The following is a 27,983-nucleotide window of genomic DNA, read 5'->3' as shown; positions in this document are numbered from 1 at the left end:
CAAAATATCCATTTATCAATCCACGTTTCCAAATATATTGGTAATGGATTCTGAAAAAGCTCAATACTAACTGCATACTATGCAGACTACGTAGCATCACTATCAGCTGGCACCAGGAGCACGGCGAGGGCAGGGCCTTTCCTTAGGCGGCTAAAGATTAAAAACAAGGGCAACCATTTACTCAGTAGTACAAAGTCGGTAGGAAACTACAGCAGGAAGCCAAAAACTGTAGCACAGTGGAGGCGGGCAGCACCTTTAAAAAACATACACAGTGTGACTATAAAATCACAAGTCTTGTCTTTTAATAAAACAAGCATGACAGAATGTAGAGCTCTAAACGAATGTTTCTCCCTCAAAGTAGTCACATCCTTAGTTCCAACAAAGCTACACCTGCTGGAGACATTATTTGGAACTCCTCTTTGGGGAAAGGAAGGCCTTAAAAGGCAGTCTATGAGCCACATTAGAAAACAGCCTTCCATTATGTTCGGCCGTTTAAAAACAGAAAATCCACGCTCCAAAGATGACACTGAAAAAATGAAAAGTGTGCTATAGCTCTTGTGGAGGCTCCAAAAGACCTCTAGCAAATTCTGAGTAACAGCATTACCACTGGAGAAACGTGTGTCCTCCCAGGACAGCCACTTTCAATGGGAGGGCATTCATTTGGATAGACAAGGTCTGATGTCTATTTAAAAAAAAAAACAAAAACCCACAAAACCCAGCCACACTCCTTTATAGTCACACTTGCATTTGATTAAAAAAATACAACAACAACACTCACACATGGTTCTTGTATGAATTCTAATTAAGAGACATTACATTCAGAATGATAGCACTCATAGTGATAATTTTCAGAAGACTCTAACAGCTTCTTTGCCACTTCAGGGGTACATAGGGTGCAGCTGTTTACCTGAATGTATTCTTAAATAAGTGACTACTACCACTCTCATCTTCCTAGTTGTAGCTCTGTGACAGGCTACCGACTGCAAGTTCGTGTTCCAGACCTTCTTTGCCAACACAGATTAATTACAAGGGAGCCACACCCCACCGTCTTAGGGTGAATTGGGAAAGGGCCGGTTAAATGAGGAAACAGGCCATTCCTTGGTAAAAGTTTGCAGTTTTCTTTCCCAATACATCTTCTTTTTATTGAGAACTTCCATTTTTATCCTGTGTTCCTCCTCTGCCATCTCACACTCTCGCTCTAGCTGCTGGATTTTGGCCACATGCACCTCATTCATCTGTATCAGCTGCAGTTGTAAGATGGACATTTGTTGATGGTGTTCTTCCTCATGCATCTTTTTTAAAGCACCTTCCTGAGAGGTTTTGCTCCTGTAGTTTTTATTGGCTGTTATTCTGACAGCTGAACACGAGGGTTCAGGTTGAGAGGTCCCCTCACATACTGGGAAATGTATGAACTCTTTCTCATCATCGCACAGTTCTCTATTTGAAACAGCAAATGATTCTGAAAAACAGTAGCAGAAAACATGTTCAAAGATTTTACAGGCACAGAGTAAATCAATCCTATTTCAAATGACAGGGTCCCCCACGACAGGATGATCCGAAGTAGCATCTGCTCTGGTCTGCATGTTCACAGGTACCCCTGCCCCACCTGACTTCTCAAAAACCCATAAATCGAGAGCAATTTTCCCTGAAGAAGTAACGATAAAGGGTTTCATTATGTCATTTCTGGCACTTCGAACTACGGGAACAGTGGTCAGAGATTGCGCTTATCAAGAATTGGAGACCTGGCTATGTGGATATAAATCCTAACATGACATGTGCACGACTCCCACTGAGCAGAAGACCACAGTACGAGGCCAGCAGTGGGTTTTCAGATTAAGTTCTCCCGCAGTCTATCTCCCTCTCCGATTCTCATTCAGCCATGAACACTGAAGTTCAGTCTCCACAAGGGCACCTTTGCTGTGGGTCCTGGTCACAGGTCTTAACCCTTACCCAGGATAGCCATCTTAACAAAGGTTCTTCCTTGAAAGATGAGCCTACACGCCCTGGCTTAACTTCCTCAGACTTCTCTTCAGTCTCCTACATCTGGCTGTTGCCTCTAGCACCACCATCTGGGGGTCAATATTCAGATCCCAAAGACACTTTCCAACGTCCCTCGTATGTAACTTCTCCCTAGCACTTGACAATCCTTCTTGACATTTCTTTCCTCTATTAGCTTCTGAACCATCGCTCTCTCCTAAGTTTTCTACAGCCTCCTTTCTGATTGCTCTTTAAGTCTCCTGTCAGGACTCACACTTAAATCTTCCCCTGGGGTTCCTATCTTTGGCTCTGTTTTCAATCCACCCTAAGTAACCCTCATAATCTGGTTCCGACCTTCCTTTATCTTCCTTGCCTTACTCTTCAAATTACCCTGTGTACCCTCCAATCCTACCACAATCTTTATTTTTTTCCCATAATTCTGTCTTACTGCTCCTTCAGCTAAAGTTGGGCTCACTATTTGTCCCCACTCCCTTACTCAAACACACACTCTTACTCCAGTTTCCCCTTTCAACCTCCCGCATAACCCCTACTTCATTCAGGATCAATGCCACTTGCTGTGAAACCTCAGCCCTCTCCTTTCTCTGTACATACTCTTCTGTTACAGCACTTAACACATTCTAGTATTATTTGGGGACCATGCCTTAATCATATCTTTTATCCTTGGGCACCAATTATTTTGCTTGGTACCTAGTGGATGCCTAGTGAATATTTATGGGCTGAAGCTTTGAACAAAAGGGGAAAAGAGCTTATGGATACAAAAGGATGCCACGTTTGGTGGTGCCATGTTTGCACTAGTATTTTTATTGGGCAATGATACAAGTGTCAATTAGGAAGTTTCAATAAGGAAACCACTAATCCCACTAACCCGTGGAGTCTTCTAGCTGTGACTCCAATGCCTTCTTGGGAAGCTTTATATTTCCAATAATGAGAATCATCTCCTTGGAGAAAAATAATATCAATTTATTAACAGAGTTGATTACATTATTACATCCACTCCATTATTCCAGAAGATGTGATGCTGGGAATGTTAATGGCTACTGGGGGAAACCTAACTCATAACAGTCTGTTAATAAAAGGAAAATGGCTACTGTTTATTTAGATTATTTCACTCCAAGGGGTTAGGTAACAACCATAACTAGTCCCTAATTAAGGTAAAAGAAAAGGTAAAAACCTTACTTTTGAAAGAGAAGGTTAAAAGGACCTCTCTGTCATCCAGAGATAATGAAAATGTCTCCCTAGGAATCTTTCCCAAATCCAGCGGCTATAGCCTCAATTAGATGTCCTTCCTTCATGCTCCCACTGGTTCCTAAACCTACCTCTGGCAGAGCACTTGTTAAAACTGGCGGTTTAACTACCTCCCCTTCAGGTCTCTGATTACTTTGAAGACAGAGACTGCCTCTAGTTCATCCTCCTGGAGGACCCAGAACAGGGCCTGACACACTGCTAGGCATATAAGAAGCGTGTGCAGGATGAATTGGCTGCAGTAGGTCACATCCCTCTCAACACAGCACAACTGTGTAGAAAGAACAGTGTTCTGAGTGGAGAGCTGAGGCACAGGACAAAGGAACAGGAAAGGCTTGGCACTGAGAATAGGATCCCTCAGATGGGATCAGATGCAAAGAGGATTACCTCATCCGTTTCCTTTCTAGTCTCAGATCTGAAACTGTCTTCAAAGAAGACTGGACACATTAGATGTGTTTTGGTACCTTTAGCCTCTTTTCCCTTTGATTTCATTCCAGAGGATAGTTCTGAATACTCCTCTGAGCCTTTAAAGTTCATGCCCTGACAATGCTACTCATCTCTCCCAATATCCAAATGCTCATTTTTATCTCAGTAATTCTTGGTTTTAGGAGCCTTTTGATGATGATGATGGTGATGGTGATGGTGATGATGATGACGACGGCAGCTACCATTTTCTGAGCAGCTAACCAGGCATTAGGCTAGTGCTTTGCAGCATTACCTCATTTAATCCTTACAGCAACCCTCTGAGGGAGGTATCAGTATAGAAAACCAAACACAACATCTAAAGTCATTTGGCTAGTTCAAAGAACCAGGACTCCAATCCAGGTCTGCACAACTCCAAAATCCAAGCTCAGCTACTACAACACCTGGCCTCTCACTGCATCACTTGCTCAGCTGATCACTTATGTACCTTAAAATGCAATCTCCAAGTTGTATCAACTACAAAACCATCTATTATTAAGAATATGCATGTATATCCTAAATTCTGATCTCCAAATTTCTCTCTAGAGTTGTGAACATGAAGACAGCATGTTTATATCCAGGAGCAGAGAAATGACTCTACTTTAAAACTAATTTTTTTAGTTTAAATGTGTGCTAACAAACGCATTTTAAATTTAAAAAGCCAGGCCTCTTAAGACTCTGGCAGAAGCTGGGGCTTAAAACTAGAGAAGCTCAATGGAGTAATTAACTTTCACACAAATATTAGCTCCAATGAATGGAAGCTAATGTTCAGATGGGGAGAATCTCCTCTTAATTAGAGAAAGACTATCCTGGGCATGGCAACCTTCTGCAAACACACACCATGTAATATCTCTCCCAGGTAAAACAAAGCTCACCTGAAGTAGAAAACAATTCGATCTTGTGCAAAATGGATAGGAAGGCCTAAAAGCTTTCCTGGGAGCAGAGAACACAGTCAAGGGGGTGTTCTTCCACTTGGGCAATCTGAGTACGTTTAAGCTCATCGGGAAAACCTACTAAGGCAGTAAAAGGATGGGAAGGAAACTGTGTACAGGCTGAAGATCAGCTCTTCTTAGCAGAACAAAGGAAACAGGATGGACTGGGAACACGGATAAATAAGATGTGGGGGATGCATACTACGGAATATTATCCATCAACTAAAAGAAACAACTTAGACTGACACACTGCAATGGGAATAGATATTTAAAACATTCTAAGTGAAAAGCAGCAAAAGGAAAAGGAATGGTATCTACTGCACAATTTTTAATCCATGTAAATTTAAAATATATGCACAAACACCAACGCATGCTTTCAAGAACATGTGAGAGAATACACAAGCACCTTAGAATGATTAAGGTGCAGGAGAAAAGAATGAAAGTGGTGAATGGGGATAAAAAAGTAATAAATGTGTAAGTAACAAACAAAAAAAGGGCTTTTCCAGACCAATGATGCTAGTGTGCCATGACTGGTAAAAATATAAGTCAGTCCCCTCTACTGGAGTTCCCACCCCCAAAAGAATAGGATTGGACTAAACAGTGATAATAATGGAAATTATTAAGAAATGTTTGCATTATTTAATATAGCTTTGCATACCTATGTCTGTGTTACTGGATTATAGCTTTATAGTACAGAAATAATAGCATATGAATTAAGTGTAAGTTCTCTCAAGATATTTGAGTACTACTGAAAGCTTAGTTTTCCTAAGTGTATTTGACATTTGGCCATCCTTCCCTCCCGGCCACCCCTAGAAAATTTTGTTGGCTCCCTTAGTTTGTTCTGCAAACCTCTTCCCCAAAGATAATGGAAGATAAGTGTCAAAGGCAAATTATCACAGATCATAAATCTACAGGGTATAAATTGTTTTAATATATTTAAAGGGAAAATACTGGTTTTTTACAAATACATTCCTAAGTGTTAAATTTTAAGACTACTGTGTTCAACTACAGATGTACATTTTGAGCAAGTCATTGACAAAGCTAAGACTATGCATGCAGGGGACGGTGATCAAGATGACACAGCTGTTTTTGATAATTGGAATTTTGTATTTAGAGGTTACATTTTGTCAGCTTATGAATGGGCAGCTCCTGGAGAGGTCACAGGGTCCCCTTCTGGCCTGTGAGTTTAGTACCACTGGCCTCAGGAGTCCCTGTTTGTCGTTGGCTTGCTTTTGAATTACTTTGGCCACAAGTTCTGAGACAATGCTGTGTAAAACAGGAAGGGGCCGTCCTGAAGGGTGTTATTTGTGAAAAGAACTTGCTGAGTGCCTTCACCAGAGGCAGTAGAGTCTGCAGTTGAACCACAGTAAATGGGGATAATTTTGCACGGCACAGACATTACAGTAGTTGTCTTTATGATAGGAACTGATTCCTTGAACGTATAATTGAACTCTAAAATGAACTATGCCTCTATGCAGGTTTAATGAAATTTCTGAGGTTGCTGAAATTTGTATATTTGTTTTCCTTTTCCAATGCAAGATCTGCTGATGAGGGGAAATATCTGACTGGTTTTATTATGGTTTATACATGAATAAATGGGATATTTAGTTCTGTACATAAATCTACAGTGAGTACATACACTGGAATGAGAGACAATCATATTAGACCAAATCATCAGATCAAACGACAAAGACATACTTTTGAGGCTTGAAAGTTCAAAGCTGACATTGACCTCTTGAAGGCCAGTTTTCCAGCCATTTGCTGCCCTGGCTCAACCCTCCACCCCACTCTCACATCCACATTTGCAGCTGGGTTCCCCTCACTTCCTCACTGCTGGAGATTGTGACAGCAAATTTAGTTCACCCATCCGTGGTATGGTCTGCAAAACTAACTCAAACCCAACTCCTTCGTTTTACAGAAGGGGAAACTGAGGCTCAGAGGGCATTTTAAAATAGTGTTTGTTCACTATTTGAGACTCTGTGGAATTTTTAATCACCTTATTTTGAGTCATTCATTATTGGGAAAATCAAACCCCTGTTACAAAGGAGAGAAGCCAAATAGGTTCAAATGAAGAAGCACTTGGAATTTCTGGATTTTACTGTGTATTTGGCATACATCATGCAACAGGCCCTCTGTTATCACTGGGACATAACCAGACCCGGGTACCTTAAGGTCTAACAGCCTTAAGGGCATAGAACATTAGATTATTGAAGAATCTGAAAAAAAAAAAAAAAAAATAGATGACACAGCTGAAGCCATCTCACACAAGAAACAGTTGGAGGGAGGCCTCTAGTGGAATCTGCCAGGCTCCTTTCTGTTTAACAAATGCCAACAAATCTTTCGGCACCTAATTCTGTCACAGGCACTCTGTAAGGTGTTTGGACAGAGCTGGTCGATAGAAATGTAATATGAGATACATACATAACTAAAAATTTTTCTCATAGGCACATTAAAGAAGTAAAAAGAGGTAAAATTAATTTAAGTAATATATTTTTGATCCAATATATCTAAAGTATTATCATTTCAACATTTAATCAACATAAACGTTGTTAGTAAGATATTTTATTGATACATTCTTTTTTGGTACTAAATCTTTGAGATATAGTGTGTACATTTATAGCACATCTCAATTCAGTCTCCCCACATTTCAAGTGCTTACCAGCCTCATGTGGCTTGTGGCTACTGTACTGGACAGCACAGTAGAGACAGAGAGATAGTAGAGATAAAGTTAGTAGAGATAATAACTGAACACACACACACACACACACACACACACACAGAGTCCATGTGTGTCAAAATACACACAGTGGAATGTGAGCCATAACCCTATAGCAGGTTTTCAACCTCTTCCCCAGCAAGACCCAGAAGGGATGATTAACAATTCCAGCTTTCTTTTTCTTTCTTAAAACTAAGTTGAAATGCAAAATGAGTGAGGTAACCTCAAAGCTGTTTAAATGTATGGAAAGCGTTCCAGTACCTTAACTACTAGAGTTTACAGATACTTTGGACACAGTTCCCAACTGACAAAGCAGCATGCTTCTCCACCGCCCTCCAGATTTGACCTGGAAACAGGAACCAGGAAGCATATGGCTGTACTTTAATAATCACCAGCAAAGAGAAGTCTCATGTGTCATATATGTACAAACATCCAATTTAAAATAAATCTCTTTTACAAGTGAGTCTCTAGCAAATGTCACTACAGGAAGGACACTGAGAATCCATATTTATTGCCTTCTTGCTGGAAATTTAGAAATTGTTTTTATGAGTAAATGAACTACATTCTTTCCTCTAAAAAGCAAGAGAAAAAAGTCTGTGGAATGGACTTTCTAGATCCTACCCTAGAATTTGAAAATGGGGAAATAAGACTGTCCCGTTAAAATAAGTCTATGAAATCAATACGCAATCATCCAGATCACGGATTTGCGAAGTAAACTGCATGCAGTCCACACCAGCATCTTCCTTGGCAACATCTCCCAGGGAATATGAGCAATTTGAAAAGCAGTCCTGCTGATTCACCTCCCTCCCTCCCCCAGCACCATTCCTTTCACTGCCTCCAGACACGCAATCGCTCCAAGGCCAGCATAATGGAGAGGAACAGGCTGAAGCTATAAACATCTCCAAAGCAAGGACACTCAATTAGCAGCGGGCCCCCTCCACCACAGAAGCAGCAACAAGGAGGGGTGAGAGAGAGCTGGCAGTGTCCATATCAACACTCTCTTCTGGGAGCTGCCCTGGCTGGGGAGCTCAAGAATCAAAACTCAGACACAGGGTTCCTACCCTGAGAAACAATACATGAGTTTCTTGACATTCACCACTATGGTTGCCCAACTGGCTCCCTAGACTTAACCTTGGCCAAATGATCAGAAAACAAACATTTGATCATAATTTAGCTTCCCAGGATGATCTGCCGACAGGAAAAAAAAAAAAGTGCTAATCAAAAACATGTATTCTGTTCACTTGGTTATTATCTTTTCCACTCTATACGGATAACATTCTTGGTTTTAGACAATTTCTTGTGACTTTTAATTAACCAGTCCCTCAGAGCTCAATTTACTCTGGGGACACTAATAAGTGAATTTCTCATCCTGCAAGCCAAGAATCAGATTTTCCTAGGCAAATGCTTGCTTCCTGGGTCCTTGGAGCACCTTATGAACAGCCCTCTGGCCTTCCCAGAAATCTTCCTCTGCTTCAAGTATATTTTCTGCAAACTGCAATCAATCTTTATATAAACTGGTCATTCCTATCTTAAAAGAGGCAGGAATTATCGGCAATTTATCTATATGCATCCTCACCCTGCCCTTGCCTGGAGACATTTCAATAAGCCCCTTAATTCCAACTTTTTAAAGCCATGACACACTATCGCTACAGCCTTGATTACATGACATTCTTTTCCTTCCCCAAGAATTAAGTATGACATTTTTCTCTTTTCAGTGGAAGTATATTAAAACTAAAATGATTTTTTTCCAGAATTTCTCAAGTTTCCTAGAGTGCACAAACCAAAACTATAGATCACAATATTATAATGGGTAGAAATGCTGGTTTTTAATCTGAGTGACTGCTAAATGGGTGTTTGCTATATTAGTCTCTGTACTTTTCCTAAGTTTGAAATAGTTCACTTTCTTAATGTGGCATTTTGAGTAACTTAATGCAGAGCTTTGCACATAATAGGTCCTCAAAAACTATTTTTTGAAAAAAAAATACAATAGAGTTAATGAATATAAATCCTCCAGTTCTCTTTAATATATTTGAGATAGATTGAGATAAGCAACTAAGATACTTCATTAATAACTATATTAATGTAGCCCCTTATTTTTCCTTCTTAAGTAATAACAGAGATAAGTGAGATCTCTCTAAGAGAGACACAAGGAGATAAGAGCTTCTATTTTTATGTACGACTTGAATGTCCGATCTAATTGGGAAATTTTGTATTGAGAAAGTCAAGTTTGATATGAAAGTTTCTTTTTTCTAAATTCCCTCAAAATGAAGGACTTGAAAATCACAATGTCAAACAGGTACCCAAGGAGAACATGCAAGCGGGCGTCAGGCACCGATACCTTGGGTGGCGGCATCAGCGTGGTACTCAGGCTCCTCCTCGGGAGGGCTCTGCAGGAAGTACAGCTGCTCGGGCAGCATGTTGGCGATCTTCTCCTTCCCCAGGACGTGGGTGCTCAGAAGGGGGCTGACGCTCCGTTTCACTTTCTCTCTCCTTTCATGGGCCATAATCTTTTTGGTCCGAGCCTTGATGTTCTCCCAGCACTTCTTCAGCTGTTTGAAATCCCGCAGCGACACGCTGGGCTGCGAGTTGTATTCATGGGCGAGCGCCTGCCAGGTACGTTGCTTGAGGGCAATAGTTCGCGCGTCGCTTTTCTTACACTCCAGCACATACTTGTACTTTTCTACTAAAGCCAGCAGGATGCTCTTTTCCAATTCTGAGAAGTATTTGGCAGGTTTTATTATTTCGTTGTTTTGCATTTTCCACTATGTTTCTCCTGGCTGTTAGCTATCCTGGAACAGGAAGTTTGAAACAATCAGTACCAACTCCAGCAATAAACAAGTCAGCGAATCACTCAAGCTCTATCCCTGACTTGATTCCCTGGTCTGAAATACGGTACTTTCTTTTCCACTCATGTTGAATTGTGGTATTCTCAAGAAAACATTCAAAAGATTACAAGGAATGGGGTTTTTACTTAAAAGTAGATTTTCAGGTAGGACCTTTGCTATAGGTCTTGACCATTTTGTGATTATCTGGTACAGAACAGCAAAAAAAAAAGTTGAACATCTATGTGGAACTCTAATGTGTTCATTTATTTCTTCTTAATATTAAGGAACAGATAATTCCCCAAATTCATAATGTTAGGCAGCTTTTAAACTAAACAGGTCTCTCAAAATTTTGTCACAGCTGAAGACAAGAGAAGCCACTGTGTGATCTAATACAACAGATAATGTAACTACTACCAAGATTTCAGAATCATCCAGAAATCACCCCAGAAGATCTGACATTTCCATCACTATGTCTGTGACCTTCGTTAGGTCCATGCTCTTAGAAGAACCTCAGTTTCTTTACCTTTAAAATGAGGGCTTGGAGTCTGTGATCCTTAAGGTCTAAGGGCCACTCTTATTTTATTTATTTTTCTGTTTTTTAAACATCTTTATTGGAGTATAATTGCTTTACAATGGCGGGCCACTTTTAAAAGTGTACAGTTCTGTGTAAATAATTAATATAATTTCAGAAGTGTAAGGGCCTGGACACTTTAGAGCTTGAGTCCAGTGCCTCTCTTTTTTTTTTTTTCCTGGACATTTCATATAAATGGAATAATTCAATATGAGGTCTTTTGTGACTTGTTTCTTTCACTTAGCATAATGTTTTCAAGGTCTGTCTATGTTGTAGCATGTATCAATACTTCATTCCTTGTTATTACCAAATGATATTCCATTTTACAGATGTAGCACAGTCTATATCCATTTACCAATTAATGGATTTTTAAAATTGAGATATAGTTGACATGTAACATTACATTGGTTTCAGGTATACAACATAACGATATTATTTATTTATATATATATATATACACACACATACACACATATGGAAATGATCACCACAATAAATCTAGTTGACATCCATCACCACACAGTTACAATTTTTTTCTTTTAAGATCTATTCTCTTAGCAACTTTCAAATATACAATATAATACTATTAACTATAGTCACCATGCTGTATATTACATCCCAGGACTTACTTACATTATAACTGGAAATTTGTACCTTTTGACCACCTTCACCCATTTTGCCCCCCCCCCCCACTCCCCATCTCTGGCAACTACCAATCTGTTCTGTATCTATGAGTTCTTTTTCTTTTTTCTTCTTCTTCTTCTTCTTCTTCTTTTTTTTTTAGATTCCACATACATGTGAGATCATACAGTATTTGTCTTTCTCTGTCTGACTTATTTCACTTAGCATAACACCCTCAAGGTCCATCCCTGCTGTCGTATATGGCAGGCTATCCTTTTTTGTGGTTGAATAACATTCCTTTGTGTACCTATATACCACATTTTCCTTATCCCTCTTTTCAATTGAGGGAACTAAACTAAGGGCCAGTAGGGTGAAATGGATTGTACAAGATCACAAAGATGGTGACTTCAGAAGTCAAGAACCTGGACTGCCCTGATAGTTTGGTAATCTTTTTTTTAAACACACCAAATAATAGCCATTTTTTAATGCATATTCGTTTAACGTCTTTGTTCACATATTATAGTAAAAGTTACCAATTTTATATTATTTTAAAAATGTGAAATGACATTCCATTTTCTCCCTTATCATTATTACAGTCTATATACCTTTTTATATTTTAGATAAAAATTGTATATATTTAACATACATAGTGAAATGATTACTACAAACAAGCTAAATAACATATCTCCTCACATAGTTACCTTTTATATGCGTGATGAGAGCGCCTAAAATCTAGTCTCATCATATTTCCAATATTCAATACAGTATTATTAGCTACAGTCATCACTCCTGTACACTAGATCTCTAGACTTATTCATCCTACATAACTGCACTTTGTACCCTTTGACCAACATCTCCCCGTTTCTCCCACCCCCCCATCTCCAGCCCCCAGTAAGCACTGTTCTACTCTCTGCTTCTATGAGTTTGAATAGCCTGGTATTCTTAGTATCATTTCACAACTATCTCGTGAGCTCTCACCTTGGGTGACTCCAAATTACTCAACCATGACTCCCTAGGTCATCTTGCCATCCTCCCCAGTGCTGAGCCAGCATCTTTCACACAGTAAATGCTTAATAAATGTCTTATTCCACTGAACCTATGTGTGTTTTATGACCACACAGTTTTCCACATCTTTTAATCACAGGAAACTTCCTACAAAATTAATCTCTCAGTTACATTATGGCAAGAATGTCGCTAAGCAACAGAGAATGCAGCAATAAAGCAAGCGTTGCATGTCCCCTTTGTGGAAAGGGCTGACACGCCCAGTCCTCCTTACATTCTCTAAGCCTCTGATTTTTCAGAATAACAGGCAAGCATCAAGATACTGATGATATAGTCCATTTAAAACTGACCAACTGGGCTTCCCTGGTGGCGCAGTGGTTGGGAATCCGCCTGCCAATGCAGGGGACACAGGTTCGAGCCCTGGTCTGGGAGGATCCCACATACCGTGGAGCAACTGGGCCCATGCGCCACAACTGCTGGGCCCGCACTCTAGAGCCCGCAAGCCACAACTACTGAGGCCCACGTGCCTGGAGCCCATGCTCTGCAGCGGGAGAGGCCACCGCACCGCAACGAAGAGTAGGCCCCGCTCACCGCAACTGGAGAAGGCCCACACACAGCAACGAAGACCCAACACAGCCAAAAATAAATAAATTAATTAATTAAAACAAACAAAAAAAACTGACCAACCTGTATTGAAAGAGTTAGAAACTAACTTGAAAGGAGTCCCACTGGCCAAAAATGGGACATTTGAACAAGGGTGATGGGTACACAAAGATTCATTAAATTATTCTCTTGATCTTTGTGCACATTTGAAAAGTTCCACAATACAAAGCTGGGGGGTGGGGGGAGGCTGTGACTTTTAAGTTTATGGTACACTGATTTAAAAAATCACACCATTACAAGTCAGCTTTTCACCTACTATGCCTGGGGAGGGGTTACTATAGTTGTAAATAACTGAAATCTGTTAGATCTGAGGCTGGAGGGGACCCAGCCAGATCAGAGAGCCTTGAAATAGAGGCCAAGGAATGTAGGCTTTATATGGGGGCAACAGAGCCTGGTCAGGGTCCCCCAGTATGTACCACCTCCTCCCAAAAGTTAAAGTTAGTGTCATCAATGTCTCCAGATACAAGGTACCTCACATTCATCATGGACACATCAGTATCAGAAGTCGAGAGATTTAGACAAGTCAAAGGTGGTTTGGCCCTCAGGTCTTGGGCAAAGAGAAATGAGGGGGAATTTATCTTTGGAGATGTGTCCCTGTACCCCTAAATTATCAGGCCTACGCTTCAGTCACGTTGCTCTAATGTTCCTACGATGATCCATTCTAGGCCCCTTCTTCCCCAAAGGTCCAAAATTAATTTTTGACTTCATCAATACTCCTATTTCCTATAGATCGGTGTTCCCAAACTGAAATTTATTAACACACCCTACCTATATCTCTTCTATATGATCTCTATCTGCCAAGATGACTACGTTCAACTTTATGTTCTATAGTTTTTATTATGAAATCAATAGGTATACTGAATGTTCTTAAACTACACAGCCCCCAGAGCAGATTCTGATCTGAAGCCCATCCCAATTCTTCTGCCCCCAGAAGATGTCTACCCACTCTTTTTAAGAATCACTGCTATAAGGATTGGGAATCTGATTCACAAATGAAAAAGGGATTGTTCCCTGTTTCATTCTATTAAAGGTAATGCTATTTTATACATTATATATTTTTTCTTTTTAAATAAATATTTTTTTCTACCCTTGATTATTTCAAGATAAATTCCCAGAAGAGGAATGGTTGCCACAAAAGATAAAAACACTCAAGACTTTTGTTCCATCACCATCTGCCCTCCAGAAATGGTGTACGAATTGACATGCCCACTTCATTGACTTCTGCTGTTAACATTTTTTAAATCTATGCCAACTGTGGAGGTGAAAAAATGTCCCTTCATTGTTTAGTGATATATGAATTGCAGCTCTCGGCAAATAAGCCATACTCTGCCTGAACAAAGTCCCTTTGATACTTAGTGGAAATGAAACTACATGGAATTAGTTCCAAGCAATTTAATAATTCTTCCTCACAGTGTGTGCAGTACCACTAACTGCCACCAGGTGGTGGTGGGCTGGGGGGGAGTCTAAATTCATAAGGATCTTAACCTAAGTGTGGCCAGTTGAGTCTCTAATAAGAGCAATAATTACAATAGCAGATAATTTTTATTGAGCCTTTACTGTGAGTTTGACACAATACTAACTGCCTAATATGCACTATATCATTTAATCTTCCCAAAAATAGCCCCTGAGAGCATCACTTGTTACACTGTTAAAAAAAACAAAAACCAAAAAAAAAAAACCCCACAAAACTTTATGAAAGTACCAGAACTACCAAAAGAAATTACACAATTACTCTCAAAAGCAAATACTCAGAATTACCAACACCTGGGGACCATTAATAGCCTATTAATTAAACTATTATTTAATCACTAGCTAAGTAAATCCAAGTTACCAATTTACTTTGCTTAATTTTGTAGAACAGCAGGCCTCCCTCGGCCATGTGGTTGCATCCTGCCGGGCTATAAAGGGATTCTGGTGTGAGACAGTGTACCCTAAAGGTCCCCTATGGATCCCCAACAGCCTCCTGAAGCAGGCTGTTTATCCCCACTAAACCAATTATTATTCCTATTTCCCGGATCAGAAAAGTGAGGCTCAGTAACTTGCCAGTGATCACACAAATAGTAGCAGCACTAGGATTCAAACCCAGGTCTGACTCCATGCCCAGGCTGCTCTCTGATCTGCTTAGCCCTCTTCTTTCAGACCTAGTGACAGCCTCTAGTGCTCCAGCTCAAATTACATATCAATTAGCAATCTGATTGTCAGCAGGGACAACCTAGGAAGAGCTGTGCCTGCTTCCCTCATCTCCATTTGTTGGCTCCTCCCCTCCCTTCCCCACTCCCATCACCTTCCCCCTTCTAGGTCTCAAACCTAGGGTCCACAGCTCCCCACCCCAACCCAGGTGCACCCCTCTCACTCTAACTAGGGTTCTGAAATAATTTCCACTGTTGATCTGCTAAGAATGTATGTTTGAAAAGTAACTGTAGCAATAATATGGGGCTTTAAAATGGTCCACACCTCAGGGGAACTGGATGCTGACATTCTGCCTTAGCACCTGACAGTCCTAAGTAAACAAACACTTCCCAAAGAAAGAGATCTCCAAGAGAAGCTTATTAGAAACTTCGAGGCTAGAAAGCACATTATAGCTTAAAACTGCTTAGGAACGTCCATAACTGGTTATAGATGACAACACAACAAGCCTTCTCTGCTACGTTAGCCTTTATTAGAAACTGCCCTTCCCTTCCCCCCAACTCCCCTCTGTACGGATCATCTTTTTTGTCTGCTGTTCTGCTAGACAGAGTGCTACCCGTTCTTATGCGTGGTTGTAGGACAACAAGCAGCCCAGAGACCCCACAGTGGGCCCTCAGCAAAATTTAATGAATGAATGTATTTTGATATAGTCATAAAACTGTCTACCATGCACAGAATGAGTATCATACATGGTAAAACAATCAGTACACCAAAGAGCTGCATTAAAGTAAAAACGGTCAAATAAAATAGCAAAATCCAAATGCAATGGAAGTTCCTCTTGGGCTAAGCAAAGACCCATAGACAAGACTAAATAAAATAGCAGGATTCCAATACCATAAAAGAACAAAGGGGAAATAATCAGCAAAATTCCCAAAACACTAACATTGACTAAACCACCAGAAGATTGTAATAAGTACATTTAATATGCACCTTAAAAATCCATCTGTTAGGGGACTGAATGTTTGTATCCTCCCCCCCAAAAAAATTCATTTGCTGCAACCCTAACTCCCAGGGTGACTGTATTTGGAGATCAGGCTTTTAAGGAAGTAAGTAAGATTAAATGTGGTCCTAAGGATGGGGCCCTGGTTCAAGAGGATTAGTGCCCTTAGAAGAAAAGACATCAGAGAGCTTGCCCCTTCCCCCACTAACCCCAGGGCTTAAAAAGAGGCCATGTGAGCACACAGAGAGATGGCAGCCACCTACAAGCCAAGAGAAGAGCCCTCAGAATGAAACCTACCTTGCCGGCACCTTGATCTGGACTTCCTAGCTTCCAGAACTGTGAGAAATAAATTTCTATTGTTTAAGCCTCCCAGTCTGTGGTCTTTTATTATGGAAGGCCAAGCTGACTAACACACCATCTAATGATATTTTAAGTCCACCAAGGGTCAAACTATGTCCTAAAATTTCAGCAAAGACCAGAGAAAGTTGGCCAGATTTTACTTCTACTGCTGTTTGTAGAAAAGGGAGTTCTTTGAAGTCAATACTCAGGATGGGAACCATGACTAAAAATCTGTGACACTGAGACCTCAGACAGATATTAGGATATTAATGCACTACTGTTCTTAAAGTGAAGTGAAATAACCAAGACAGTGGATGCAGAGAACCTGGGCTCAAATCCTGAATTCAGCGCTCACCTAGCTGTGTGACTTTGGGCAAGTCAATTAACCTCTAATGCTTCATCTGTAAAACAGGGTTAATACTCCCTACTCTGCTTTATTCCCTCTACACAACTGTCCTGCAATGGGAGTAAAGAGGCACAGACTAGATCTTCAATAAATTTTAGTTCTTTGCACCCCTCTCACCCATACTGAACTGCTTCCAAAAGTAGAATAGTGGTCTAAATACAGTGTATACTCAAATACTTATTGGCTCTTTTATTCATAGACACACAGTTCAACAAATATGTAATGGACTCCTGCCAAAGGCTCAGTACTGTCCTAGAGTATGTGGGAGATACAAAGACAAGCTGAAGGAGCATTGGCACACAGAAACTGACAACCAAAAGGAGAGGTACAATGAAATGGACACCATAACAGAGGACAAAGCACCCTGGGTGTTCAGAGGAGAGAAGAGGTTAATTTGCACTCTTCATGAACAAGAGGACATTTGAGCTAGATCTTTAAGAATGTATAGGATATGAACAGAGAGAGCTGAAGGAGATCATTCAGATAAATAATTGATAAGAAAGGACCTGGATTCTGAGGGGTGGTGATGTTAATGGAAAGGAGGCAGTGCATGCCAGGGACTGTTTCAAAGTGAGAAATGACCAGGACGTGTGTGTGTCTGCACTACGGTGGGGGATCAACAGAAAGTAGAGGCAAAGAGGATACAGGAGGATTAAACAAGCACCTAGAGCACCTACATGCGCAGGCACCGGAAGGAGGGGTATTCCTTAAGATCCAGGAGACCACAGTCCAGTGAAGACATATCACAACACAGTGTACTGTGGATGGGCTGGTGACAAGGCAGTGTGATAAGCACAGTGACAGAGATGTACCCAGGGATGTTACTCCAGGACTGGGTGGGATCTAGAATAAGGACATTAATTCCTATCAGAATAGACTGGAAATAGAATTAGCATTAGAACAAAGCAGGGCCACTTTGGAAAGACTGAAAGAAGGAACAAATACAGAATTGGTGAGTAAGCTGCAGGAAATGTGGCAGCCAATCCCTGAAGGGAGGCCTGGCCACAGGTTATGGGTGATCAGTTTGCTCTAAAGAGATGAGAGCCTATTTCCTATCCTGGTGTGTTGACTCTGTCTCCTGACTCAGCATCCCCCAAACAACTTTTTTTGGAAACAACATAGATCCTAACATGTTATAACTAAAAAAGGACTTCGGTCCAATCCTCTAATTTTACAGATGAGGAAACTTAGGCTTAGAGCAAACTATGGGGGTTCCCGGGGTCCCAGTAACAGAGGAGGGCCTAAAAGCGAAGCTTCATTATTTGTTTTCAACCCCTCCCCCCACATCTCTTCTCTGGAACCCTCCCGTCATCAAGATGCCCTTTTGCTAGGTACCCTCAAGCCTTCCCCACTATCCCAACTGAAAACTCGAGGGCACTGCTCTCAACTCTAACACTCACTCTGTGACGTCAGGCAAGTCCCCTTTCCTCCCTGACTGTTGATTCCTCATCTCTAAAAAATAAAGCTGCAATGGGTGTTCTCTAAAGCCCCATCCGGTGCTGGCAGTCCATACTAGCACTGCTGCTACAATGGTTTTTCTGCAACCTAATTTCCACAGTTCTCTGCCAAAGACACATAGATGGTATTTTCTGATTATTTATGAGGCTAGTGGAGCTACTAGCCAAAGAAAGAGAACACTGCCACAGAATAAAGTGATCTCAGCACTTCAGAGGATTTAAGGCCCAAGCCCAGGTTTAACTCTATAGGTTAAGTAGTTCCAAGTGAAGCATCTAAAGCAGGTGATGGGATCTCTCTTTCCCCAGCTCCTTGAAGACCACCTGGTACACAGTAGGTACTCCATAAATATTTGTGGAATATACGTTGAAACTAACCTGCTCGCCATTCACATTTTTTTACTAATTATATCTAGATGTTCTACTATCTTAAATTTCTTCTTCTATAAAGGATTTCTCATAACAAAAATCATTTCCTGGCTTCTTCTTGTAAATACTGTTGCATGCCAAATTTTTTACAACATGATACAACAAATTTCTACAGCTGTGATGCCTTCATGATTTCATTTGAGGCAGAGGTAAGAATAGTCAGACATTACTGTCCCCGTGCACACCTTGCCGTGTACCTGCTCTCGCGTGTTCAGACCTGTCTACTCAGGATGGCCACTCACCTGTGCCCTCTCCGTCTTCTTTCTTTCCCTTAGGGGAGCTTCCAGTCTAAACCTAGCACTAAACTTGCTTCCTCCAGGGCTCTCCCTCCCCTTTCCCTTCGCCACCCACTCCAGGCAGCCAAGTAACTGGGAAGTGTTTATTTTTACCATCTGTGTCTGAGGGTGACTGTGAGCAGAACCAGCCTTGTGTTTAAGGCAAGAGCTCCGCCCTCCCGTCCCCCCTCCCTCACAGTTCCCTCTGTGAACCAGAGGCAGGTTCTTAAAGGTCCTGACCCCTTCCTTCCCCTCCCCCACCGCTCCTTCCTAAACCATCTCCCCACCCCCATCCCAGTCTCCCTGAAATTCCCTTGGAGTCATTATTAAAGTACCCTCCACAGAAAGTGCTTTTACAATACAGAAAAGTCCCCTTATGCAGGTGTTCCTGCTCCAGCCTGCTTCTTGACTGTGAGAACTCTCTCCTCTAGGCCCACCACTTCAGCATCAACGGCTCTCAAATCTCTGGGCCCAGGGTCTCAAGTATTTATCTTTTCCTGCAGCCCTCAGAATTACTCCGTACTGCAATCTATCCGTACCCTTGAGGGGCTCCTCTATCTGAGCTCCTGAGGCACGGAACTACATTTTATCTGTATCTTGAGGACACAGTTGACTCTCAGTGTTTGTTCAAAAGAAAGTAGGGGGCTTCCCTGGTGGCGCAGTGGTTGAGAGTCTGCCTGCCAATGCAGGGGACACGGGTTCGAGCCCTGGTCTGGGAAGATCCCACATGCTGCGGAGCAACTAGGCCCGTGAGCCACAACTACTGAGCCTGCGCGTCTGGAGCCTGTGCCCCGCAACAAGAGAGGCCGCGATAGTGAAAGGCCTGCGCACTGCGATGAAGAGTGGCCCCCGCTTGCTGCAACTGGAGAAAGCCCTCGCACGAAACGAAGACCCAACACAGCCAAAAAAATAAATAAATAAATAAAAATAAATAAAAAATCCTTCCCTCTAAAAAAAGAAAAAAAAAATATATATACATATATGTTGGATGTAATTTGCTTTAAAAAAAAAAAAAAAAAAAGAATGTAGGGGTGTCAGGGAGAACCTCTCTCCAGCCCCATCTTCCCTCCTCAGCACAACACACATTTCCAGTTGTCTCCTAGCCACCTCTATCTAGCTGTCCATTATGGGTACCTCAGAAATCTCCAAAAGCAAACGAATTATTCCTCTACCCCCAGACCTCCTGATTTCTGATAATTTCAGCCACATTAACTTGGCTCAAAGCAGAAACCTCAGCGTGCTCTTCAATCACATGGAACCACTCATCACACTTACCACTACTACACATTTTACCTCAATATCTCTTCTCTCTGCTCCGATCCTCACTGCCTATGTCCAAGGTCAGCCCTAGTCTCCCAAAATGATCTCCCAGACTTCCAGCCCCTCTTCCACACAGCCACCAGAGGGACCTTCCTTAAACATAGTGATGATGCCACAGTCCTGCGTGTAAACCTCTGACATCTCCCCCACTGCCTAAGCAATAAAGTCCAAACTGCTCACAAGGCATTCAAGGCCTTTCCAGATTTGGCCCCAATTACAGTGCCCCCTCCACCCCACCCCAAACCACCCTTTTCATGTATGTTTCAACCCGGCCAGACGAAACTCACCTTCGTGCCCTTGAACCTACTGCGTTCTCATGCCTCTTCGCATGGGGCCTCCTCTGGCTGGAATTCTTTACCCCAAGATCCACCAAGGGCTCATCTTCAACCCTCAAGGTCCAACTCTCATGAAATTTTTGTGAAGCCTTCCTCAACTAATACCCAGGCTATTATGTTTATTTTATTTATAACAGCTTCCTCCTAAAATGAGTTTGAGGCAGCTTACAAACTACGTACACGCTGCAACTAGATTTTTTTTTAAGAGAGAGGATATCGGGGCAAAGAGAAGACAGAGGTAAAAAAGATAGAAGTTAGGAATTTGTGTAGCATTCAAAACCTCTGTGATAACGTCTCATCTTGTTAAATCTTGTTAAAGAGGTAGATTAGCCCTGAGTATTCTATCCAGAATGAATGAGTTACTCTTCTCTGAGCTCACTGCCAGTTGTATATGATTGTACTTCCCATATTTTCTGTGATTTGCTCATTGTGTCCATCTCCCTCACTAGGCTGGGAAATTCCTAAGGGAAACACATAATTTCTGACTCATCTCTCTCCCCAGCATGAAGCATATGACTCAGCATAAGACTGGTGCTCAGCAGACAAGCATTAAACAACTGTCACCATGGACAGGGAAAAAGGTCCTAGTGCTTGTTGAGCTCCCTACCAGGCATTTGAAAAAACATTCTTTAATCCTCACCAAAAAATTACATGGCGGAGAAATAGCAGACCTAGGATTCGAACCTCCCACTGTCTGTCTCTCCAAAGCAACTGCTCTTTTTACTAGGCACACGGCTCCCTACTTTCACCATCACTATGTGCCCAAACACCCCCTCCTTCAAGTCCTGGTTTTAAAACAACCCTTCTCTAAGAAGCCTTTCCTGCTCCCTCAGGAGAAAAGTCAGCCTGAGTTCAGCCCCGACCTTAAACAACACTCAAGTAAGACACGGTCACAGTCAGGAGAGGAAGGGGTGCCTTCTGGGTAGCCGAGCACTAGTGGGCCGGGTGGGTGTTCTTCAGATGGTGTTGTGGGTCCTCAGCTCTCCTTCTACCCCCTGCCCCTGGGTGCAATGCCTGGGCCTTCCTGCCTTTCTCTTCCTTCTTCAGGGTCCAAAGCCTTCCAGTTCTCCCCATTTCAAACTGAACCCCAAAATAATCTCCTCAGGCCCATTGCTTCTCTAACCAAGGGAACTGTATTCAAACACACTCCATTACATCAGTTCAGCCTTTGTACTGATATTTTAAGCATCTTACCAATCTTCAGGGTTGTTGAGCATCCCAATTGCCTCAAACATAGTAAAAGAATTTCAAGAATCATGAGAAGCGACCATTACATTTTACGAGGCCCCGTCACCTGGCGCTCAACCCATCTGAATACTTTTGGGGTGTCCTGGGAATAAGAAGAGACAATCCACCGATCTCACCCCAGGATCCCTCCCCCCTCTCTCCTCCCAGACAGGATGCGTGGTCTCTAAGGGCAGGATGGAATCCTGGTCCAGAAAACTACTGGGGTGGTAGACGCTGGTCCCTTCCTCCATATCCTCTTCCAGAGCTTCAGAATCCTCCCTTCTCATCCCCGTCCACCCGTCTCTCTGGCCCCAAACTCCCCTAGCAGTCCTCAGTCCTAACTCAGGAACTATGTTTTTGAATTAATATTCAACAATTTCCTTGGTAACACAATTGACTTATCTGACATACTAAAATGCACACCCCTGGACCTGATATTATCCTACCTCCCGGTTTTAAATGCGTAACAAATATATCCTATAACCACTCTCCTGACACTGCAGGAACATCTGTGATCTTAAATGTTACCATACCTAAGAATCACCCAATCTCCTGAATCAGAATAGGGAGACTAAATTTTCTCTATTTCCTACTCCTAAATAAAAATTACTCGTGCAATTTACAGTAGCTACATCACAGAGCCATTGTGATGACTTAATTAGATAACTCATGCCAACTGTTTGGTACCTAGGGCCTGGTATATAGAAAGTGCTCAATATTTAGTTATGATCATTTACGTACATTATCTCTCACAATAGCACCTGAGGGTAGGCATTACACCACGCACTCCCCTGCCACCATCCCTCCCCCCATCTCACCCCCATTTACAGAAGCAGGAGCCAAGGCTCGGAGCAAAGGAGATTTCCCAAGGTCAGGCGGGCACCGATGTGATGTTCGGCCCTCAGCCTCTGAGTGAGGGACCCCTCCCATTACACCCCTGTAAGGGACACAAGGGGTCTTAAAGGAGACGAGTATGGAAAAGCGCGAGCACAGTGCCCGGCGTACAGTGGGGACCCCGGGATAGGAAGACCCCGGCACTGCGAGTCATCCGGATTCCTCCCAAGCGGCTCCTCCACTCCCGGAGTCCAGAGTCCCCCGACCCCGGGTGCGACACTGAATCTCCCCGAGGTCCGCGCCCTGGGGCTTTGTACGCCGCAGGCCGGCCCCACTCACCGAGTCCCATCGCGGCGCGCGGAGGTGGCAGCCGGGCCTGCGGGGCAGGGGTCGTGGCGCCTGGGCCGGAAGCCCGCCCTGCCGGCCGCGCGGCCCCCGCACGTCTGGCCCGCGCCTCCCGCCTGACCCTCGCCCGCGCCCCCGCCTCGCTGCGGCCCGCCCGGCGGGCCAGCCTCCTACCTGCAGCGGCGGCGCAGCGGCCACGGCGATCGGGGGAGGGGCCGGCGAGATGCGAGCGCGGGCGGCCTCGGCTCCTCTCGCAGGCTGGGCGGCCGGGAGGGCCGCGGGCTCCGGAGCGCCGGGCGGCGGCGGCGCGCCCCCGGCCGGTCAGGCCCCACCGCGCGCGCAGCGGCCACAAAGCCCGGGAGCCGCCGCCCCCTCGCGGGCCGCCCGCCGCCTGCGGGTCCGCAGGCGCCGAGGAGGGCGGGAGCGCGGCCCCGCGCAGTCCCCACCTCCCCCACCCCTGGTCGCGGGCCTCCCCCGAGGTTCGGGGCGGGGCGCAGGGGGTCCCCCGCCTACCCACCCCTCTCCCTCCTGGCTGACATTCTTGTGCTGATTGAGTTCTCTCTTCCCACCTTTGCGGACGAGCTCCTGAAGGACTTGAAAAACTGTTTCATTTCCATGAACAACAAAAGAATGTTATTTGTCGCAAGGTATTTGGCGGCCATGGACGCGAATTAGCCCAGTCCAAACCCCCTGTCTGAGAAAGGCCCCTTTTCTTTCGGGACACCCTGCTACTTGAGTAGACAACCCTCCTTGGCTGGGTTCATCACGGAGTTGTGTTTTGTTTTGTTTTGTTTTTTAATTTGCGGGATGTCTCCCCCTAGGCTGCAGAGACTGTACCCTCTGCAGCCCAGGACCTGGTTCAGACACTGTGCGATGAGTAAGTGGAAATTTGTGCGCGGATGAATGAATGCACGACAGATGGAACTCTAGGACAAGGCACCTTTCATCGTGCCGCCACAAGGATGAGGGCTAGGTGTTTCTTTTGCCCTGTATCCATTGGGAAGATTCCAAGCTCAGAAGGGCACAGAGGGCTGCTGAACTTTCTCTTGTTATAATCGACGTGAAATTCAGATAACATAAAAATAGCCACTTTAAAGTCAACAACCCAGTGGCGTTTATTACATTCACAATGTTAAGCAACCACACTATCTCTATCTAATTCTGAAACATTTATCACCCCAAAAGGAAACCCCCTACCCATTAAGCAGTCACCCTCTATCCCTCCCTCTCCCCAACCAGGGGTAACCACTAATTTATTTTCTGTCTCTCTGGATTTGGCTATTCTAGACATTTCATATCAATGGAATCATACAATATGTAGTCTTTTGTGTCTGGCTTCTTTCACTTAGCATGATGTTTTCAAGGTTCATCCAGATTGTAGCATGTATCAGTACTTCATTCCTTTTCATGGCTAAATAATTGTATGTATACCACAGTGCGTTTGTACATGTATCCATTGATGGATATTTGTGTTATTTCCACCCTTTGACTACTGTGAATAGTGCTGCTCTGAACATGCCTGTAAACGTATTTGTCTGTATATCTGGTTTTCAGTTCTTTGGGGTATATACCTAGGAGCGGGCTTGCTGGGTCATATGGTAATTCTATGTTTAACTTTTTGAGGAACTGCCAAAAAGATTTTCCATAGTGGCTAAGTGAATGATTTTACATTCCCACCAGCAATGTATGAGGGTTCCAAATTCTCCACCACCTCACCAACACTCGCTATTTTTTCATTTTTTAAAAATTTCTTGACTATATGTGAGGCTACTGCCACCCTCCCAGCTCCCATGACCCACAGACCCACTTGGCTGAGAGGCTGAGAGGCTGAGCCAGGTCTTTTGACTACAAAGAAACACCCAAACACTTCTAGGGGTCAGAAGCACCAATAAAAATAAAGACCCTTACTATAACTTAGACTTATACTGCTCCTTGTTCATTATTTTAACAAATTTGTCTGGTGTCCAAGAAGCTTTGAAATTGTCCAGAGAACTTGGAAACTAAGACCATCCCGAGAGAGTTACTATTGGCAAACAAACTTTATGACACTCACCTCACTGGAACCCAAGGCAGTACACCATTTCCACTTCGAGTTTTGCACCCTAGTGCCACGTTAGACGTCTATGAAGATTTCCTTCTAAAATGAGGATACAGCCAAGGGAAAACTATTGGGGTGTGAAAACAGTCAATTCAGATTGGAAATCTGATTGACAGGTGGTACAGTAAGGGAAAAGAAAGCAATGAATTTAACAGACAGACAGGGGCCTGAATCCTGACTTTACTGCTTATACTTTGTGAACTAAGTTAACCACTTAGAATCTCAGGTTTTTCATTTCTAAGGTGAGAATAATGATACTTACCTGGCAGGGTGATGAAAGCTTCTAGTCTTGACTTTAATACATGATCAGTACCATTATTATTACTGCATGTTTTCAGCATTGTTATTATTGTTTAAAATAATAATATTTTAAATAATGATGATTGACATGAGCCACATGCAGAAATGCTGCTAAGGAAACAGAAACTCCTATCTAATCATGTGTCTCCTCCTCAAATCAAGAGAGTAAACTATCTCCAAAACTAATGTGACAAGGGCATCTTGTAATGTGTGTAATGTGGTCACTGCCCTCCCAGCTGTCTCCTTGTTCCCTTATTTCCCTCCTTGTTCCCTGCCCTTGGACAAGCTTCTTAACCCTCCTGAGTCTTATCTGTAAAGTGATGTAACAATACCTACTTAACAGGGTTGTTTGAGGATTCAGTAAGGTATTTATAAAAGGCTTAGTACTGTGCAAGTTACATAGAAAACACTCAATAAATGTTATCTATTATTTATTATTAATAATAAAGTTGCTATAACTTCTCTGTAGAAAGAGTCAATAGAAGGGTGGAGCCTACACAGAGTCTAATAAAAGGAAGCCTTTCAAGAGAACCCATCTGTGTGACTTGTCCCTTCCTCAAGAGCAGGAGGGCCATTCCAGTGATGGAGGTGAGTGATGCATTGCACTCTGATAGCTTGTTGAGAATAACTCTGAAAACAGTTTCTCCTTTGCTCAGATCCAGTCTCACCAAGCAGACTTGACATAGGAGTTGGTTTCTACATAAGTTTTCTTAAGGGAGGGAAAATGCACTGATCATCCAACCTGAATACTCCACAGTTTTAAGAAAGTACAGTTCTCTTAATACATTGAGGTTTAGTTTATCCAACCATTTTGACTGCTCAGATCCAGTATCCCTAAAATTGAATTAAGTATGGACATTAGAGACAACTTTAATCAGGCTTTCTTAGTGGCAAGGAAGAGATTCATTCAAACTCGCTAAAGGGAAAGGTGTTTATTGAATTTTAGGTGAATTTGAAATACAGGAACAACCGAAGTTACATAGGACCTCACAGAAACCTAAGAGCCACTAGGAACCAATTTTTCTCTCTCTCATTTGAGGTCAGTGTGTCTTTCTATGTCTCCACCTCTGACTTCCTTTGTCTCTCTGTCTCCCTCTTTGTCTTGTTACATCTTTGTCTCTCTCTGGATATATGCTCCTTCTTCCCTACCTCTCAGCCTGCTCCCTCTGCTTACTCACCTGCACTTGGCCAACATGGACTCCCCAGCCTAGGGTAGAAACCTCCTGCTCGTCTGTTGGTTCATATTGACCTACACAAAAAAATGTGATTGGCCCAGCTCATCATTTCAAGATAGGATGCAAGTTGGCAGCCTATGAATTGATTGCTTTTGGACTAGAAGTCTGCTTTAACTCAATCAGCTGTTATGAGATGGAAGGGAGGTATCATCTGGTACAAAAATAACCACCGCACACAGCAGAGACTGGGAGTAGGGGTATTCACCAGAAGCTGGCATGGGTGGATAGATGCACTGAAATCATTCTATTAATATGACCATACTTTCTGAACCAAATGTCAGAATAAATAGTATAAAAAGTATTTGCAGGGACTTCCCTGGCGGTCCAGTGGTTAAGATTCCACTCTTCCACTACAGCGGGCATGGGTTCCATCCCTGGTCCAGGAACTAAGCTCCCTCATGCCGCGTGGTGTGGCCAAAAAAAAAAAAAAATTATTTGCAATCCACTCTCTAACGGTAGAGACAGTCTGAGGTATAGTTCAAATACTGAAATCTCAGAACTTCTGAAGCATTTTGATAGCTAATGACAACAGACCAAGACTTTTGAAATTGAGACTTTCCTGAAAAATCTTAGTCACCGTAAGATGGTGAGTGATCTTATAAAGCAGAATACCTACATCACAGAATTGTTGAGAGGATTAAATGAGTAACATATATAAATCACTTTAGTAGTTCCTATATAAATGTTATTATCACATAATAGAAGACTGGATAGCCCTTAATCTATGGTGACCCCACCAAGATACAGCTATCCTGTTAGGCAGTCTCTGGCTGCTAGACAATCTGTCTCTTTGCACATTTCTCTTCAAACATAACATCAAACACCAGACAAGTAGGAGAATAGTTTTTAGGAAGCTTCAGAGGCTGGCAGTGATGCTTTCCACTAAGTACATAGAGTTGATTTTTTATCTGAACATCCCCTTCCCTAAATTGGAGAAGGGCAGACTATTCTTCAGATGGCTAGATAGATCCAAATATCTTTTGTAAGACATGAGCATGGAGAAAAACAAAAATGTCTCAACTTACAGGATCCAGCTGTCCAGGGAAGGAATGAGGGGTGAGGAGCTGGGAGTGCTGAACAAGAGCATACAGGTGGAGTCGTTAGGAGACCAAAAGCTACTGCTGATGGAGCAACCTAGAAGAGTGCCAGGTCAGAAAGTGATGGGCTATCAGGGCCAGAATGAAATACAGGCTGCATGAATATTCCAGAACTCATGGATTTCAAATG

General features: G+C 42.8%; 1 protein-coding gene across 5 annotated transcripts in view; it reads right to left on the bottom strand.

Moving 5' to 3' along the window:
- Positions 1–285: 285 nt before the first annotated feature.
- MSANTD3 (Myb/SANT DNA binding domain containing 3) overlaps positions 286–27,983 on the bottom strand; it is a 34,903-nt gene continuing 7,205 nt past the window's right edge. Inside the window, exons 1-3 of one of the 5 annotated variants that reach the window (XM_082404196.1) lie at positions 25,177–25,304; positions 9,689–10,139; positions 286–1,459 (exon numbers count right to left, since the gene is read on the bottom strand). In XM_082404196.1, coding sequence (XP_082260322.1) covers positions 1,050–1,459; positions 9,689–10,106 — 828 coding nt within the window. In that variant the 5' untranslated portion in view covers positions 10,107–10,139; positions 25,177–25,304 and the 3' untranslated portion in view covers positions 286–1,049. Of the gene's footprint in view, positions 1,460–9,688; positions 10,140–20,669; positions 21,069–23,117; positions 23,268–23,297; positions 23,561–25,176; positions 25,305–27,983 lie in introns of those variants that run through there. The other 4 variants (XM_082404195.1, XM_082404197.1, XM_082404199.1 and 1 more) reach the window with 4 other exon arrangements.

The sequence above is a fragment of the Balaenoptera borealis genome (genome assembly GCF_965194805.1).
Source record: "Balaenoptera borealis genome assembly, chromosome: 8".
Classification (NCBI taxonomy): Eukaryota; Metazoa; Chordata; class Mammalia; order Artiodactyla; family Balaenopteridae; genus Balaenoptera; species Balaenoptera borealis.
Note: the sequence above shows the minus strand (reverse complement) of the source record. Positions and strands in the feature narration are given on the sequence as shown.